We start from the raw sequence: 15,460 nt of genomic DNA on the forward strand, positions 1-15,460 counted from the left end.
GCTGGCAAAAGATTTGGATGGCGATTCCAAAGCAATGTCTATTGCCCGCTGCAATTTCGCGGGGCAGAGTGAACAAGATTGTAAATTCAAATTCAAGTCCGAAGAGCACGACATTCCTAAGCCATTTCTGACTCATTCAAGGTCCACATGAAGCTGGTCTGTGCGGATTTTTTTTACTGTGTGAATTTTGCACAGGAAAATTTGCTGCATATAATTTTCCGTGTGGATATGCGATATTTTCACTCGACATTTTCACCAGAAAATAACGAGAACATAACCGTCTAAAAAATCAGTTCAGGAAAAGCAATTGAAATTCTAGTGTAAAAACGATGCGGTCCTGTCTGTCTGTCTGTCGGGTGTTCTTCGAATTGCAGTAGAAGCGGAATGGATTTCAAAAACTATTTTAGCCAATTAAATTGGAATGATGCAGTATTGCAGCATGTGATTGGCCGAGCTTCGCCTGCTATCTCGATCAAGAGGTCGTCACTGGTAGTAGTCGCGCGAACGTAATGCAACAGCCGCGGACGCTGGTCGTTCTCGCCGTCGTGGGCTCCGTCACCATGGCTCATGCTGCATTCAACTTTCCCGACGGGTGTGCTAGATCTCAATTTGCCAAAGTCCCGGTCCATCACCGCTGTGCGTGCGCCAATGCGACTCGCGACTCGACTCTCGACGCGCTGGCCTTCCACTATTGCAACATGGAATCGTATCCACAGGCGTCTGTGTCACTGCTGTGCGTCGTGCTATGCCTCTTGTTCTACATCGCCGCAGACACGACAAGTCGATTCCTTGTTCCTGCCGTCACGTACATTGCGTCGGCCTCGAAGATGGACCCAAGCGTCGCCGGCGCAACGTTGCTAGCGTTTGCGAACGGCATGCCTGACCTCATTTCCGCCATTGCGTCGTTTTCAGGACGTAGTAAGCACGCTGGTTTTGGCGTTGGTGGGCTCCTCGGCAGCGGTCTCGTTGTATCGTGCTTTACCCTCGGGTACCTCGTCTACCTCTCCAACGGTGTGCCCATCAACAAGCGACCGTTCATGAGAGACGTCGTGTTTTATCTGGCAGCGCTGGCGGGCCTTGTGGTCGTGTACCGCATCGGCTACGCCACGGTCCAAGCGTCTCTAATGGCATTGGTGCTGTACGTGTTGTACTCTGTTTCTGTCGTACGCATGGAGCACGCTATCGAAAGGACTGCCATCGATGGGGGTTCCCCTGAAAAGACGACCAGTGAAGCCAAACTACGCACGCCTTCTTTCCAAGCGTCTGACAACGAGGCAGCTATGTTGGAGCACGGTGAGCCAGTGAGTTCGACGCAACCTGGCCATGGCAAGCCATGTCCACCGACGTATGTCGAAGTACCACTCGACTCACCATGTTCCACAACGTCAACCGCGCCGTCGTTGGCCATCTCAGCAGCATCTCAAGGCGACGTCGAGGGGACGAACGAAGCTCCTCCGCGACGACGCTGCATCCACATTCAACGAATTGACGCCTGCGAGTCTGCGATGCCGTTGATGGGCAAGTGCGTGGCCGTCGTGCTGTTGCCCGTGTCGTGGGTTCGCCATGTCACGGTGCCCATGTTGAACCCGGCAACGACGGATGGCCACCCCACATCGCTTCGCCGAGTGGACTTGATGTGCTGGTCGTTTTGCACTCCACTCTTTGTCATGTACGTGGCATCACGCATCCTTCCGATATCCCACGAACTTGTCGTGGTGGCAGCGACCGTGGGGTTGGTTGTGGCAGTGGCGGCGCTCTTTCTGTCGGCCGAGACACGAAGGTCGTCCAGAATACATTTCGCCCTGTCCGCCGTCGCCCTGATGACTTCATCGATGTGGATCTTCCTTGTCGGCCATGAGATCGTCGCAATTCTGCACGTCTTGGGTGTGACCTTGAGTATCTCGGGCGGCACGCTCGGCATTTTGGTCCTGGCATGGGGCAATTCGATGGGCGATTTTATCGGGAACGCGACGCTGGCGCGACAAGGTCAATTCCAAATGGCAACCGCGGCGTGCATCGCGGGTCCGATATTCAACACACTCGTCGGCGGTGGACTCAGTTTGCTGCTCGGTTGCTTCCACTCGAAGGAATCGACGGTGCCGCTGTGGTCCGTCGCGGAGAAGAGCACGTTGCGTAGTGGGTTCTGCATCCTCGTCGTGTGCCTGGTGTCCCTCCTCGCCGTTGGGTGGCAAGTCCCTACTGCGCACCTCACCAAGTGGTTCGGCCTCTTCCTCATGGCCCTGTACATGGTCTTTTGTGTCGCGACTTTGGTGGAAGAGTCGACCAAGTAAAGTAATTCCATACACTCTATCTATCGAAGCACCCGTCGTGAAGCAACTTCCACACAGTCCGTCCTGTGGCCGCATGGACTTATACAGGTCTTTGTGTCGATCAGTCAGCGATGGGATCGCTGTCGTGCAGCCGCACAGCGCGGGCCAGCGCGTCGAGGAAGAGCCCCGCGTCCGCGTCGTCGGGCAGAATTGCGAGCAAGTCCTGCGGCGACAACGTTGCCGCCATGTGATCCAGCGCCGCTTGCAAATGGCCCCCCTACACCGCATGGCAGCAACACGGGTGAGCAAAACTGGCATGAAATCGAAAGGCGAGTGAGCCGTACGTCGCTCCGTTTTGGCTCTGCAGTGTGGATGGTAAGCACAACGTTCAAAAAGGCTTTCCAGTCGGTGAGGGACGTGCTGTTGGCGATCGCATACGACAGCAGGTACGCGTGATACGTTGGAGACGCTTTCAAGATGATCAGGCCGTCGTGAAATCTACATGGGAATAGGGCCAAACATGACGAATGGTTGGGCATGGATGTGCTGTACTTGTCACGACGAGGTAGTAATAACAACTTCAAGAGAGTGCCCAGCGTGTGGTTTTCCTCGGCATCGCCGTTGGAAGAGATGGCAACAACGGTCGCTTCCGCGTTGCTCGACGTGGCTACGATATGGGACGCCAGCAAGTACAGCTGATGGAGCGTTTGGTTGACGTGGGAGGCTTTGGGCGAGCCCAGCATGGCGGTCAAAAACGGTACTACGAACGGCGGCAACGACGTGAGCTTCTTGGGTACAAGCGTCGACTTGGACGCGAGGGCATGGGACAGCATTGCTTTGCAGTTTATGGACGGCGACAAGCTCAATCGGACACACAAGTGGACAAACTCGAGGCTCAAATACGGCAGTAGCGTTGTGCCGTCGGGAGTGGCATGTTTCAGCAAGTGCAGCACGATAAAGTGCACGGCGCAAAGCACGTACACTTCCGTTGTGTCAAACAACCCACTGGACACCACGTCGTTCGTGTCAAGGAAACGCTGAGCTTGCACGCGTTGTCCGACCGCGGCGCCGTAGTCGCCCAGGACGCCCAAACAAAACGCAACGGTGGCACCAACGCTATTTTGATGGCCAAGGGCACTGTGAAAGATGAGTTCAAGAGCGTTCAAGCACTTGACGGGTGCTTTTTCCAGGAGTCCCGTGGCAAGCACCGATCGCTGCAACCGGGGGGCATGGCTCACCGAGCTCGACGGCGTCTTGTCGGTGCTGTTGTCGGCTTGTTGGACGACGAGAAACTCCGGGTGAGTGACACACAAATGAATAAGTGGATCGGGGTAGTTTTCTGCAAGCCATTCAATCCTTGTTGCGATGGAAGCAAAGCTATAATCTTGGGCGCTCGTGGCCGTCGGCGACGTTGCCGCGACTGCTTCCTTGGCGGTCAAGAACGTTGACAATTGGTCTGGCATGTTGTGGGCCCGCACGAGCAATACCAGCACGCCCGTTCGGATTAGCACGCTCGCCGCAAACTGGAGCTTGGCTAAACAATAATCGATGTCGAGCAGCGTCCATGGAAGGGACGAATCGATGGCGAGACGAGAGAGCTGCTCGGGCGCGTGGTCCCCATAGTGGCGGAGCACCACCCCCGTGAATTCGTAGTCGATGTTTCCTTGGGCGGACCCGATGGACGCGGCGACGGGGGGCGACAGGTACATGGCAGGGTCTTTGGTTGGAAACAAAAAACCTTCCAAGTATACGGCCGTGGCATCGATCACGTCGGGCTGGATCCCATGTTTTGGATCGTCTAGCGACCGAAACCGCAACAGCACATCCCGCGCGCTAATATTGGACGCGACATACAACAACGCGGCGCGATTCAAGTCACGGAATGCAGGGGTTGTGTACAAATGGGCGATGTGGGCCGCACAATTCCGCGCGAGCGAGTCGTACAGCTTGACTTCGAGTTGAATCGCCACGTTGTCTTTGGGGGAAAGATGGCGCATCGGGGATGCCAGCGTCGCGCTTTGAAGGGCATCCAGCCCCACGTCTGCTCGGAATCGATACAGCGAAAACAAACTCAAGAGGAGGTCCAGTTGCGCGGACGTGGCAACCTTGTCGCCACTTGTGTTGGCCTACAACCACACTCACTCCAACGACCACCGCGTGGTGAATCAAGGACGTACTTTGAGCTGCTGAAACATCCGGGACGGTGGACTCTGACGATACACTAGCACGGTGCCCCCTGACGGAGTCGTTGGTGGCCGTGACACCTCCCTCAACTCGAACGGTTCCTCGTGAGACTTGGACTGGGCAACACACGCACTGTGCATCAATTGACGGCTCGCTGCGTCGCGAGTCAGGACGACGACATAGCCGTCCAATGCCACGATGTTTGCCGCTGGCGCGGACAGCGGGTGCACCCCCAAGAATTGGGGCTGCGTGGGCTCGGGAACGAATGTTGCGTCGAGCGCTTTCTTGGCAGCAACGTGATGGCAAGGACTCCACAGCGACCAGACTTCAACGCCAGCCGCAGTCGCAGCAAACAGGAACGAACTGTTGGCAGTGACCGACGTCGCCGGCGCGTGGAGCTTGTAGTACATGACCACTCGCTTCGATTCCACGACACTGTTGCGTCTGGAATCGGATCGCGTCGACGCAAATGCCGCCGGGCGATCCGTGATTTCGATCGGCTCGACGACACCGCGCACCGGGTTGGCGTCCCGCTGCAGAATCTACTTTGCAAAATCAATGGTGGCAACGCCGCGGCGACTTGGATACCTTTCTCGTCATCGCGTCGCGAGTCGAGTCAATGTGGTCCGCGAGAAAGTAATACAGAATCGCGTCCGACGCGTGGGTCGTGACGAGCAGACGAGTGTAGCTGCGGGACTGCGCACGGTGGTCTATTGTTTCAGGGACGAAGTGCAGCCCTGAAATCGAATGGTTGGGCGGCACGAAGCGCTGAAGGAGGACGTGGACATGGCAGCGCAGGTACCTACACACGTCATAATGTTATCGGCGGTACACCAAGCGGTTGACGTACGCCAAAGCGGCATTCACGCGAACGTCCGTCGCTTGGACGAGACCCGCCAAATTGAACGCTTCAAGTTGGGCGTCGTCCTTGCCTACGATGCGGATGTGGCTGCCGCACATGCCTTGGTTGGACGCAGCATTCAAAGAGCCACCGCTGAGCCCAGGGATTTGGATCAGCGGAATGCGGTCTTTTTCCAATGTGTTGTAGATGAGCTCCTTCTTCCGTTCGTGCGGCAACGACGTCGAGAGCTTGGGCAATCCTTCTGACGACTGCACGCACTTCGACGAGGAAGATAAAGTCGACGATGGCAAAGTGTCGTCCGTGATGACCTGGATCTCCATGACGCGAACTTCTGTCGCGGTCGCGACGGCCAGATGGGCGCCATGCACGGCGACAAAGGCGAGACCAGGGTCGTTCACTTTGACCTCCATCACGTGCTCGAAGAAGCCATCGCTGGTCTGCCAAATGTTAACGCCAAATCCATCCGGCGTACCCACCGCAACGCGACCGGAGTAGCTGCATACGGACATGCATATCGCGTCCGGATCGGATATGGCCAACGGCAAGGTATATGCACGGACAAAGCTCGATCGCGTTTGCGCTGTCGCAAGTGGCGGTGATGAAGCACCATAAGGGGTCCGCGACGACGTATCCCGCCAATCGTGGTACACACACAAGTAGCAATCCCCCATGTCATCGTCGCCGACCTTGGTCTCGAGTGTCACTATTGCGTCGCAGAAAGTCGTGTGATGCATCTGGAGTACTCGCTCGTGGATCGACGAGAACTCGTGCAAGAGAACTAGTCCATTGGACGTGTACACGCGCACGCGGCTGTCACTGCTTACGGCAAAGGCTGCATCGCGCTCTGTGAGGGAGGCCCCACACAGACACCTCACTTCCATCGATGGTCGCGGCACAGTCGTTGGAGTATTTGTCAAATGTGCCACGCGACGACAATTACAAAGAAATGTGTCAATTTGCGAAAATGTATTCATTCTTCAAAATTTCGTCCAATCATTGTGACAATTTTCGAGGAATTTGGATTTGGTGATTTCTGTATTTGCACAGTTGCCGCGATACCACCATCACTCTGCATCGAGACACACTTCGATCCTTGTGATAGAAAAGCTGGAGCATGGAGCTGAGGAAGCGCTTGTCTGTGGGCTTGAATGTGGAGTCTTCAGGTAAGGCAGTAGAGTATGGCGCAAATCTGTCTGATGACATCGTCGTGGATGTCCAGCGAAGGAACAGCGGCCACCTGAGAAGAGATCCCATGGTCGGAGCCGGAGTCGCAGCCGGTCTAGCGACGCTGACGTCGCGCACAAACTTCAGCGAAACAACGACATTGCTGGCATGCTTGAGCGCAACGAGATTGTTGCCATGGGGACAACTTCTTCTACGGATACTGCGAAGTGCGACCTCTGCGACGGACTCTGGACTGGTACATATCACCATCACGACAAACTCATTGTATTCTCGCAGATGAAAGCGCGTCGGCGCTGTTTGAGTTTCGACCGAGTGGTATCGTGTGCGACCAATCGTGCCTGGCGTTTGCCGCCTCTTTCGTTGAAAAACACCCGTCGATCCAAAGCCGCGACGACTACCTCAACTACCGTCGGTCCGTCCAACCAAACCAGTCGGGGGTCTTCAAGATCGTAGCCGACAAAGCCGTGGACCTGCCCAGCGTGCGTTGGGTCGGTCGCCAAGACCCATACGTGCGGCTAGCACTCTTGCCGTACGTAAATCTCTACCGCTTTCGTTGCCTCTTGACCCGTCCTCAGGTGGAACGAACCAGTGCAAACCAAAGCTGCCATGAGCGGGGGAAAGAACCCGGTCTGGTTGGATGCACACGCCAACGAAATGCGCCTGCAGCACCGGTGCAACAGCTCCAACAACCCTGTGCCAACGTTGGAAGTCCAAGTTTGGAACGAAAACTACATGTTCGCGCATGACCTGCTCGCCAGCTCCCTCGTGACTACGGCACCGCTGTTGCAGCACCCGGGCATTTCCATCTCGCGATGGTTCACGCTTGTGTCACCGTCCAACTCGACGTCGTCGTTGAGCCAGCGAGCACGCATCTACTTTACGATGCAGTTTGACCCCCAAACCCGATTGCATCGGCTCGTATCGTCCGATCCGGCCGAAGTTGTCGTTCGCGACCACAAGTTCCGCGTCCACTCGCTCAAGTCTGTTGGGGTCTGCATTTTGTCGTGTGGCGTGTGCGAGCGAGTGATCATGAGCACGATCAAGACACAGTGGGGCTATCGATGCGAGGGATGCGGCATCGACGTCCACAAGGGATGCATGATGCTTGCCAACACAAACCTGCCATGCCCGCGTCAAGACCAAGACTCGTCCGGCTCAAACAACGACAACGACGACGGCATCGACGATCGGTCGGTCTTGAAAAGGTGCGCGAGCCATCCCGCCACATTTTCTGACCAGACGCAACAACAGAGATCGATACGTTGTGTCGCCGAAAGACGGCTCGAGTGGGTACCTTTTGGTGCAGCCCCCTCTGTCGGCCAACCCGCTCCCGAGCTTCGGCAAACTCTACGTCAACGTGCAAGGAGCTCACATGTGCTCGAAACATTGCAACGCCGCCGAGAACCTCCATGCGTCCAACATCTTTGACGGGGACACGTACTGTCGGCTCAGCGTCGATGGCGTTCGCCACGAATCCAAAGAAGTGTACAAGAGTGCCGATCCAGTCTACGACGATAAATCGTGCTTTGACATTACCCATCGCGACACGACCCTGCTCTTGGAAGTACGTAACAACCATCCTCGAGTTTACACGCCGCCGAGTCGTTTGGGTTCCAGCAATCGTCGTCCTGATGGTGCATGTGTGCTCGCCGCTCGTAGGTTGTGGATTTGACGACCAACGTCCCTGTCGGGTCAATGTCGGTGCTGCTATTTGAATTGCTCCAAATGGACGCTGACGAGGTCATGCAGTCACTTCCCACGCCGCGTTTCGTCCACACGTCGCTGCATGGCTCGACATTATTCAATCGCGCCAAGACGACGTTTCCGCTCAAGCTCAAGTCGCAAGTCGTCGGCCACGTGCATGTGTCGCTGCACTACGCCGAGGAAAAGCAAAAGCTGCTGTTGTACGTCCCCAAACAGCGCATGGTGCTGCAAGGCCGCGAAGAAAAGGACTTTTCGGTCGAAACACTCAAGACCAACATCGATCGCCTCGCCCGTGTCCTGGCCCTCGTGCCTTGGCTCGAACAACAGTACGTGGCCATCATCACGTGGAAGCACCCCGTCCAGTCGGGCGTGATCCTGGCCTGGTTCACGGCAGCATGCTTGTTCTTGAATGCCGAGTACCTCCCAGCCAGCTTCTTTCTGGTCGCGATTGCGTACATGCTTTACACGCTGTGGCAACGCTTGACTGGCGCGTACTTGTTGAAGTGGGTCGCATTCGACGAAGATGTGATGGAGTCGTCTCGACTGTTCCGGCCGGTCGCGTCTCTCTTTGTCGCTGTTCTCGAAGCCTCGTATCCGCCAAAGGAAATGGCGCCTTCGTCCACCGCACACTACGTGTTTGTCCGAGCCAACTACCTTCCAAACGACATGGACGTCAACGACTCGGGTACGTTGTGTGTTTATCGCCATGCCGCGTTCCGTTGCTTGGTAGACTAACGGCGTCAATGCCACATGCTGGCAGGACTGGTCTACTCTGGAGGCGACGAATTCGTCATTGGACGAACGCATGCTGTTCGCCAGACACCGCATCCGACATGGAGGGATGGGTCGAACGTGGTGTCTCATTTGACTCCTCCTGGACTCTTCCGCCCCAACACGCCACCCAAGAAGGAGCACGTGTTTCGAAATGCCCACGTGTCATGGCCCACCCACACGACGAACGGAGCCCCAGTGACGGACTACCATACGCTCGTGTATCCGTTGGTGCAAGCTGCCAAGCGCTTCGACAATGGCCGGGAACTGCTCGTCCCATGGACAGCGTTTCCAGGGCTGCTGCGGTGTGATCTGGTCCAAGTGGCCGAAACCAGTCCTGGCCATGCCGTGACCGGGGAAATTGTGCTCGCATCGACAGCTCCGATTCCGCTCGTGCGACTTGTCGATTCGGATGAAGAGACACTGACGTTGCCGCTGGTGCTGAACAGCAAGGTATCCACTGCCGGCGATGAAGAGCCACGAGCGTCGTTGACGGTAATCCCGACGTCATGTCCGAGAGATCATGTGTATTCAGCGATGGGCTCCTCAGGTGCGATTGAAAATGCAACTCCCCCCACGAAATCCATCGTCGTCTGCGTCCAGAGTTGGCGCCGGGCCGGCGGAGAAGCGGTGGTCCAAATTTGTCCAGGACGCGCTGGCTGAAAAAGACGCCAAGACAACCCTCAGCACCACGTTGTTTGGTGCGCTGTGGAAAGCCAAAGATACGACAACGACGGTCCAAAATGCCATCGGTCGGCTGTGCGCCACCGTCGTGTGCACACAAAATTTGTTCAATTGGACCCATCCGTGGAAAACGGCGCTCGTGTTTGGTGTGTGCGTCGGTGGATCGCTTCTGTTTTCGTTCGTCCCGGCTCGGTACCTCATCTTGGTCGGTGGACTCCTCGAAGTGCGTTGCATGAACGTGCCACGTCGCATTGGACCTGACAACGTATGCATGGGCGAATGTGGCGTAGTTTGCGGCGGGGCTGCGCGAAGACCGGCCACCGAGTAACACTGCGCGCAACATCCTGTGGAACTTTATTTCTTCTTTACCCACCGACACCGACTTGATCCAGGTACAGTCGACATTCATGTGCGATGAGGACGGCCGGGAATCCCATTCATGGACCTTTTATGGCTTCTGGATCGGGCGGTGTGCAGGCATACGACGAACAGCGACGGGCGTACGTAGCAAGACGAACGAGCGCCGAGCTTGTCGATGCCGCGGCCTGTCGTCGGCTCAAGCTGCAAGCGCTCTGGCTCGGCTCGGTTCTAGTCAAAATGGAGAATGACCGCTCGTGGAAGGTACTCGACTTTTCTCCGCCGTAGGCGATGTCAACCCTGTCATCGATCATCGTGTCACGGTCGGTTGAACGGCTCTGACCACCTTCTCTGGTGCATGATGATGTAGCCCCTGTGTGTGGCATTTCGTCGGTCGCGCTTTGTCTTTTGGAAGTCGATGGACGATGTCGAGGCGTGCGCGCCTCCTCTTGGCCAACTCATCGTACGAAAAAGATCTCTTCCCAGTGTGGTCATCTCATGACGCGTCGGAAAGTAGATCGACTCCATGGACGACATTAAAGCCATCCCAGACCTCATGGCTCGCAAACCCGACGATCCACCGTTTATCTTTTACGTGCTGGGCAACACTGGCGAATCGTATCAAGGTTCGATTCGCACGCTGTCCGATCTCTCACGGGTTGGTTTGGCAGAAAAACGATTTTTCGGATTTACAGAGCCCACGACCCGCGACGAACTGCTCAGCGTGATCAAGGCGTCGTTCTGCTCCACGTGCTAAGCGACGTCGACATCTTTATCTTGCCACCGCGTCGTCCTCTGGCCTGTTGAAAGTCTTCAGCTGCTCCGTCGTCATCTCGAGAACCCTGTGCAGAATGAATTTTCGATGCCACCGGTACACCACCGCCGTTCGGTGGGTATCTGTCATGTCGTTCGCGTCGAGCATGGCACTGTCTTGGTCGATGGTTGTGGGAAGCGCTGCCAAGTGATGCTGAAGCTGGTCTCGTAGCCGCATCAGAGCTCTCATCTCGACGACGGGGTGTTGCGGTTCTAAGATGGACGTGTCGGTCGAGGCGGCGACCAGCGACGCACATCGGTAGTACGGAAGCACTTCGTTCAACGTTGTGTCGGGCGAGAAGCGAAGGCGCGATGGGAACGGCATGAGGTGGGCGGCAAGGAAGAGCCGTCGTCGCTCGGGCTTTGGCAGCGAAAACTCGATCGCGTCTATGTCAAAGTCGACAAAGTCCCATTCGTTTCGTGGCAGGGCAAATCCATAGTCCAGCAGGAGCGTTTCTACGGAGGAGGTTGGACGGCACAAAGTCGTTCGCAACATGCATGGCTGAGAACGCACGGTTGGGACGGCGGCCGTACGAGTTGAACACTTGCTGACGAGGGGCGTGGCGCTGGCTCGAGTGCCACCGAAAACACCCATTCCCGTCGACGTCAAAGTCGTACCGCGTCGCCACGTTGGCATGATTGAGGCAATCGGCAAATGGGACAAGCGATGTCCAGGGAAGGCGTCTGCCTGCGTACACACCACCCTCCATCAACACGAATGGATGGATGGACAACGCACCAAACGTTCGAGCTTGCACAGTCTGCCACGCAAAGCGGAATGTGTTATATGGAAAGGAAAGCTCATCGAAGACGCTCTACGACAACGATGAGAGCGGGGCAAGCATGGATCGATTCACGTCGACTGACTGAGTGCAGGCGAAACAGCCGTGCCGTGATCCGGTCGTACCAGCTGTGGATCTCGTGGTTTCGCCGTGTAGCCACGTCCACGAGCTGCCTACGTGACATGCCATCAACGAAGACGTCGTGCATTTGCGCATCGTACGGATGTTGCAACTCGGCCAAGTCGTCGCTGGACCAGTTCAAGATGGACTCGGGGGGTGGAAGGATAGCCAAGTACGGATGGAAGAAGGACGCATCTTGGAGATAGATGTGGTACGTAAGGAACGTACTGAGCAGAGGGTCATCCCGTGTGAAAAGGTCCATGTTCGCCGCAAAGATTGGCCCGAGAGTCGGGTCGGCCTTGGCTGTTACCTCCGATATAAACAACGACGACGGAATCACGATGCTCACTTCATTCTCGGCAATCTCTCTCGTGGCGACTACCCCACGGCTTCCAGACACATCGCTCGATATCCTTAGCGCGTCGACTTTCGCGCCATGTTCCACGAGCCATTGCATAAACCGTTGCTCGGATGCTGCTCTCGCCATGCTCATGCGACCGAATGAAGAATTTGTCCATTAAGTGCGCCTCGATGTGTCCTTTGAAGTGCGACTTGTACGAACGACAGAATTGCCAGCGGCAGCATCACCGAATTGGTCCATGCGCATGCGTGCGGCCGTTGGAGCGAGCGGAGACAGCTACTTGGGCGCTTTGAGTCGCCGATCCGCTTCGTCGTAGAGGCGCAGATGGCGCTTGGTCTCGTTCATGGGCCAATCTTGTCGCAACGGCCGTAGCGATAGGCGACAGAGGCTGCAGACACTGGGAAAATCCTCCGCGTGAAAATGGGAGAGGTTGGCGGTGACTTGGTTGCCGCTCACGTGATACCCGTACACGTAAAACGACTCGACGTTGAACAGGACGTTGATACACAGCTTGGGGACGTCGTGCAGCTTGAACAAGTACGAATGGTCCACGACGACGTAGCCGAGGTACCATGCCCATTCGACCGTGACGTACAACTCGTTGGTCGTGGAACGAACGCGCTTCACCACCTCCGACCCCACTCCACAAACATCGACACTTCCCAGCCGTTCTTCCAAGAGAAACATGGCGTCGGCGCTGTCGGGCACCACACGCGGTCGCTGTCGGCACACGAATCGCTGGCCGACAAACACGGCAACCTCACACGCCAGCAGCACGCACGTCGCCCAAATGTAGGCACTTGTCTCGTTTAGAACGTACCGAATGTCCATGCCGTCGAGTGTGTGATACAACCACACGTCCATGTGGCCAGGATGCGAAGGGATCAAGCTGTCCATGTTCGCCATGACTTGGACGTACGCACTCACGTCGACGTAGAGGCCCCACCCGCCCTTGAAATACGCCATGTGTGCATGGAACAGCGCAGTCACGACGATGACCAGTGTCAAGCTGAAGTTGATGCGCAGGCCTTTCGCAGCCCCGTGGCAGATGACGACGACCCAACTCTGGAGAAGGCACTGCACGTGGGCCGGAAGTGGCTTGATGGTCCGGCTGGCCTTTGTTCGCAGCTGGGACGACGCATCGCACCACTCGTAGAGGCCCCACCCGCGGTCCAAGACGCAGCTCCCGATGCTGAGCAACGCATGCACCCCCAAGAATGCCTGGAGCTGATGGCTGATGTCGGGGATGCCATGCACCAAGCCAAGGACCCAGCTCCTCTCCTTCCCTGCGCTGCCAAACGCGACGACTACCGCGCTCACGAGGACAAACGACACTTGAATACACAGATACACCGTCACGATGGCATACCCCCACGCGTACGCGTTCTTCGAGTTGGGGACACCGAGGAATTGCAATGACGCGAGGTTCTCGACGGCATCCAACGGCAGGTCAAAGCAGTACGAGTAATAGGAGCCAAACACGTTCTCGGCTTCGACGTAGACGCCGTCCGTTCCCATGAGCGTCACCGACTCGCTCGACCCGTCAGGTTGATAGATATGCGCTTCAAACTGCGATTCGTCGGTGATTGCGTCGATGAACATGAGTTCAAAGGGGGCGTCCGTGGCGAAGGGGGCCCTGATCGCAACCACCGATCGCACATCGGACGACGAGTTCAGTGCCCGAGCAAATCGTCGGGGGGGTCTCACCGCGGCATCCACTGGTTCTATCGAGTCGAACGTGATGTTTACCACAATCACCGGCAGAGCGACCGTCGTTTCACGCAAGAGCGGGCGCTGGAGCACAAGCGCACCAGCCGTCATCGTTGTGATGTACGTCAGCGATCGGTCGACGACATGAGCTCGGAACGTGGACGAATCCTGGTCAGAAATGGCGCCGAAGCGACAATCGATGAGCACGACTGCGTCATGTCGGGGAAAACTCGAGTCGCCCAGCCCCAAGAGCACGCGTCCCACAAAGGCCAGGACTGCGTCTGGGGCGTGAATTTCACGAATTGTCCCGGTCGACGGGCACACTGTCGTCGAGAACTCAAAGGTGGCATCCGACGACGTGGATGGCACGAGGTAGGCAACTGGCATTGGGGACCTGGACCCTTGAAGAGCATGATGCAAGTCAGCCACGACGCGTTCTCGCCGGGTCTTGATCGATTCGACCATCGCAAGCATCAGTGGGCTCTCGTACTGGGCGTAGACAGTTTTGGTGCCATCGATGCCAAAGTGGGTGCCCAACAGCGACTGCAGCGACATCGAGCAGCCTGCCGCATACGTTTGAAGGACCACAACGCCCGTGGCAAAGGACAGGATCGCTTGGATCGACGACCACCAGCTTCGCCTGGGGCCATGAAACACCGACGCCGAGGCAGACAAGTGCGACGAGTGGGTGGCTCGCGATGCCGGTTTGGCACTGGCAAATAGCGCGGCCGATGGCCCCACCGATTGCATACCTTGCAAACGAGAAAGCACTTTCCCATCAATATCTATTCATAAGTGGTTCGAAAACGACTCGGGTCAACAGCGAGCCGTTATGCGCCGTGTGTCCTTTCACATGGTAGGACGTTTTGTTTGGTGCAGGGCCGTGTGGTGTAGCTCGTGGCGGGTATGCATGCGCACCGTCGACTTGTCGGCGTAGCGTCAAAGTCGAGGACGTTGTGGCAGTGGATTACGATGTACGCTGCCACCGCGAAAGCATTTTGAATTGTACGACCACGTTTTCACCTGGTTCGAGTCCAACGTCCAGCCAGCGAGCGGGCACGCTGCCAAGCTCCGCTTGCCAAGACCAGCACAGCCGCCCCGACGATTTGTCGTGTATGAATGGGATTCTGTTCAAGGCCTGGCGCCATTGTCGTTTTGCGACCGTCGCCATGCGCGACTACACATCTTGACGATTTTGTTGGAGACCTCCTGCCGGCCCCGCTTGACGGATGGGCACGAGGGACAACCGCGGTCGGGCGGAGAGAGTGTTTACGCGCTCGTGGATGTAGTCCATCAAGTGCGCGTCGGCTACATTCGGGCCATGCATCGAGTACTACTTTAGCAGGAAGAAGTTTTCAGTGCCAAACAAGTTTACTTCAAACTTCGGCAAGTCTACAGTATAAACGAAATGAATCGTCGACCATGATGCCACACCTTTTCTGACGACGCACCCACCTTGCTGCCTCGATCGTGCGGCCGCAACAGCATGGCAAAGGGTGATGTTCAGGCCATGTTGTGGCGCGTGGGTATGCAGGCATCGAGCGGACAATGCCGCGTCCAATGACTACCGCGCATCGCGACGCAAGTTTCTGCAGGAGTTGGCAGCCTACCAACCATCGCAATCCACTGCGATCGTTCAAGACAAAGGTTGGGGTTG

General features: G+C 56.7%; 5 protein-coding genes across 8 annotated transcripts; 3 read left to right on the forward strand and 2 right to left on the reverse strand.

The window, feature by feature from the left end:
- The first annotated feature begins 495 nt into the window (after positions 1-495).
- Positions 496-2,610, forward strand: H310_06216 (hypothetical protein). Its single transcript, XM_008871193.1, has one exon. It carries the CDS (start codon positions 510-512, stop codon positions 2,289-2,291), a length of 1,782 nt encoding a protein of 593 aa, XP_008869415.1. The 5' UTR covers positions 496-509; the 3' UTR covers positions 2,292-2,610.
- H310_06217 lies at positions 499-6,220 on the reverse strand. 2 transcript variants are annotated; one of them, XM_008871195.1, is made up of 6 exons: positions 5,305-6,220; positions 5,043-5,256; positions 4,448-4,996; positions 2,823-4,396; positions 2,615-2,768; positions 499-2,547 (listed from the first exon to the last, which is right to left on the reverse strand). In XM_008871195.1, the coding sequence occupies exons 1-6, from the start codon at positions 6,195-6,197 to the stop codon at positions 2,392-2,394; spliced, it is 3,540 nt and encodes a 1,179-aa protein (XP_008869417.1). In that variant the 5' UTR covers positions 6,198-6,220; the 3' UTR covers positions 499-2,391. The 2 variants fall into 2 exon arrangements, with proteins under 2 accessions (XP_008869417.1, XP_008869416.1); XM_008871194.1 differs by having other exon boundaries at positions 499-2,768.
- A 144-nt stretch (positions 6,221-6,364) lies between these two features.
- On the forward strand, positions 6,365-11,253 carry H310_06218 (hypothetical protein). Of its 3 annotated transcripts, XM_008871198.1 has the most exons (12): positions 6,365-6,479; positions 6,536-7,030; positions 7,077-7,706; positions 7,753-8,065; positions 8,161-8,890; positions 8,966-9,471; positions 9,527-9,883; positions 9,951-10,052; positions 10,138-10,281; positions 10,388-10,480; positions 10,535-10,643; positions 10,689-11,253. In XM_008871198.1, exons 3-12 carry the CDS (start codon positions 7,108-7,110, stop codon positions 10,772-10,774), a joined length of 3,039 nt encoding a protein of 1,012 aa, XP_008869420.1. In that variant the 5' UTR covers positions 6,365-6,479; positions 6,536-7,030; positions 7,077-7,107; the 3' UTR covers positions 10,775-11,253. The 3 variants fall into 3 exon arrangements, with proteins under 3 accessions (XP_008869420.1, XP_008869418.1, XP_008869419.1); XM_008871196.1 differs by lacking the exons at positions 10,388-10,480; positions 10,535-10,643; positions 10,689-11,253 and having other exon boundaries at positions 6,536-6,736; positions 6,778-7,030; positions 10,138-10,337; XM_008871197.1 differs by lacking the exons at positions 10,388-10,480; positions 10,535-10,643; positions 10,689-11,253 and having other exon boundaries at positions 6,536-6,736; positions 6,778-7,030; positions 9,527-10,052; positions 10,138-10,337.
- Positions 10,677-12,225, reverse strand: H310_06219 (hypothetical protein; the record flags this gene model as incomplete). Its single annotated transcript, XM_008871199.1, has 5 exons — positions 10,677-11,286; positions 11,345-11,518; positions 11,570-11,645; positions 11,698-11,785; positions 11,834-12,225. The coding sequence occupies 5 exons, from the start codon at positions 12,223-12,225 to the stop codon at positions 10,790-10,792; spliced, it is 1,227 nt and encodes a 408-aa protein (XP_008869421.1). The 3' UTR covers positions 10,677-10,789.
- An 813-nt stretch (positions 12,226-13,038) lies between these two features.
- H310_06220 (hypothetical protein) lies at positions 13,039-14,574 on the forward strand. The gene has a single exon (XM_008871200.1). The coding sequence runs from the start codon at positions 13,651-13,653 to the stop codon at positions 14,524-14,526; it is 876 nt and encodes a 291-aa protein (XP_008869422.1). The 5' UTR covers positions 13,039-13,650; the 3' UTR covers positions 14,527-14,574.
- The last annotated feature ends 886 nt before the right edge of the window (positions 14,575-15,460 follow it).

The sequence above is a fragment of the Aphanomyces invadans genome, assembly GCF_000520115.1.
Source record: "Aphanomyces invadans strain NJM9701 unplaced genomic scaffold supercont1.11, whole genome shotgun sequence".
In the NCBI taxonomy this organism is placed as follows: Eukaryota; Oomycota; class Saprolegniomycetes; order Saprolegniales; family Verrucalvaceae; genus Aphanomyces; species Aphanomyces invadans.

Bases quoted from the DNA above. Each gene is read 5' to 3' on its own strand.
- H310_06216 (XM_008871193.1), top strand. From the start codon at position 510: ATGCAACAGCCGCGGACGCTGGTCGTTCTCGCCGTCGTGGGCTCCGTC.
- H310_06217 (XM_008871194.1), bottom strand. From the start codon at position 6,197: ATGGAAGTGAGGTGTCTGTGTGGGGCCTCCCTCACAGAGCGCGATGCA. The intron at 4,997-5,042 runs GTATCCAAGTCG...TTTGCAAAGTAG, and splicing joins GCGACGCGATGACGAGAAAG to ATTCTGCAGCGGGACGCCAA. The intron at 2,769-2,822 runs GTACAGCACATC...ATTCCCATGTAG, and splicing joins TTACTACCTCGTCGTGACAA to ATTTCACGACGGCCTGATCA.
- H310_06218 (XM_008871196.1), top strand. From the start codon at position 6,431: ATGGAGCTGAGGAAGCGCTTGTCTGTGGGCTTGAATGTGGAGTCTTCA. The intron at 7,707-7,752 runs GTGCGCGAGCCA...ACGCAACAACAG, and splicing joins GATCGGTCGGTCTTGAAAAG to AGATCGATACGTTGTGTCGC. The intron at 8,066-8,160 runs GTACGTAACAAC...CGCCGCTCGTAG, and splicing joins ACACGACCCTGCTCTTGGAA to GTTGTGGATTTGACGACCAA.
- H310_06220 (XM_008871200.1), top strand. From the start codon at position 13,651: ATGCGCTTCAAACTGCGATTCGTCGGTGATTGCGTCGATGAACATGAG.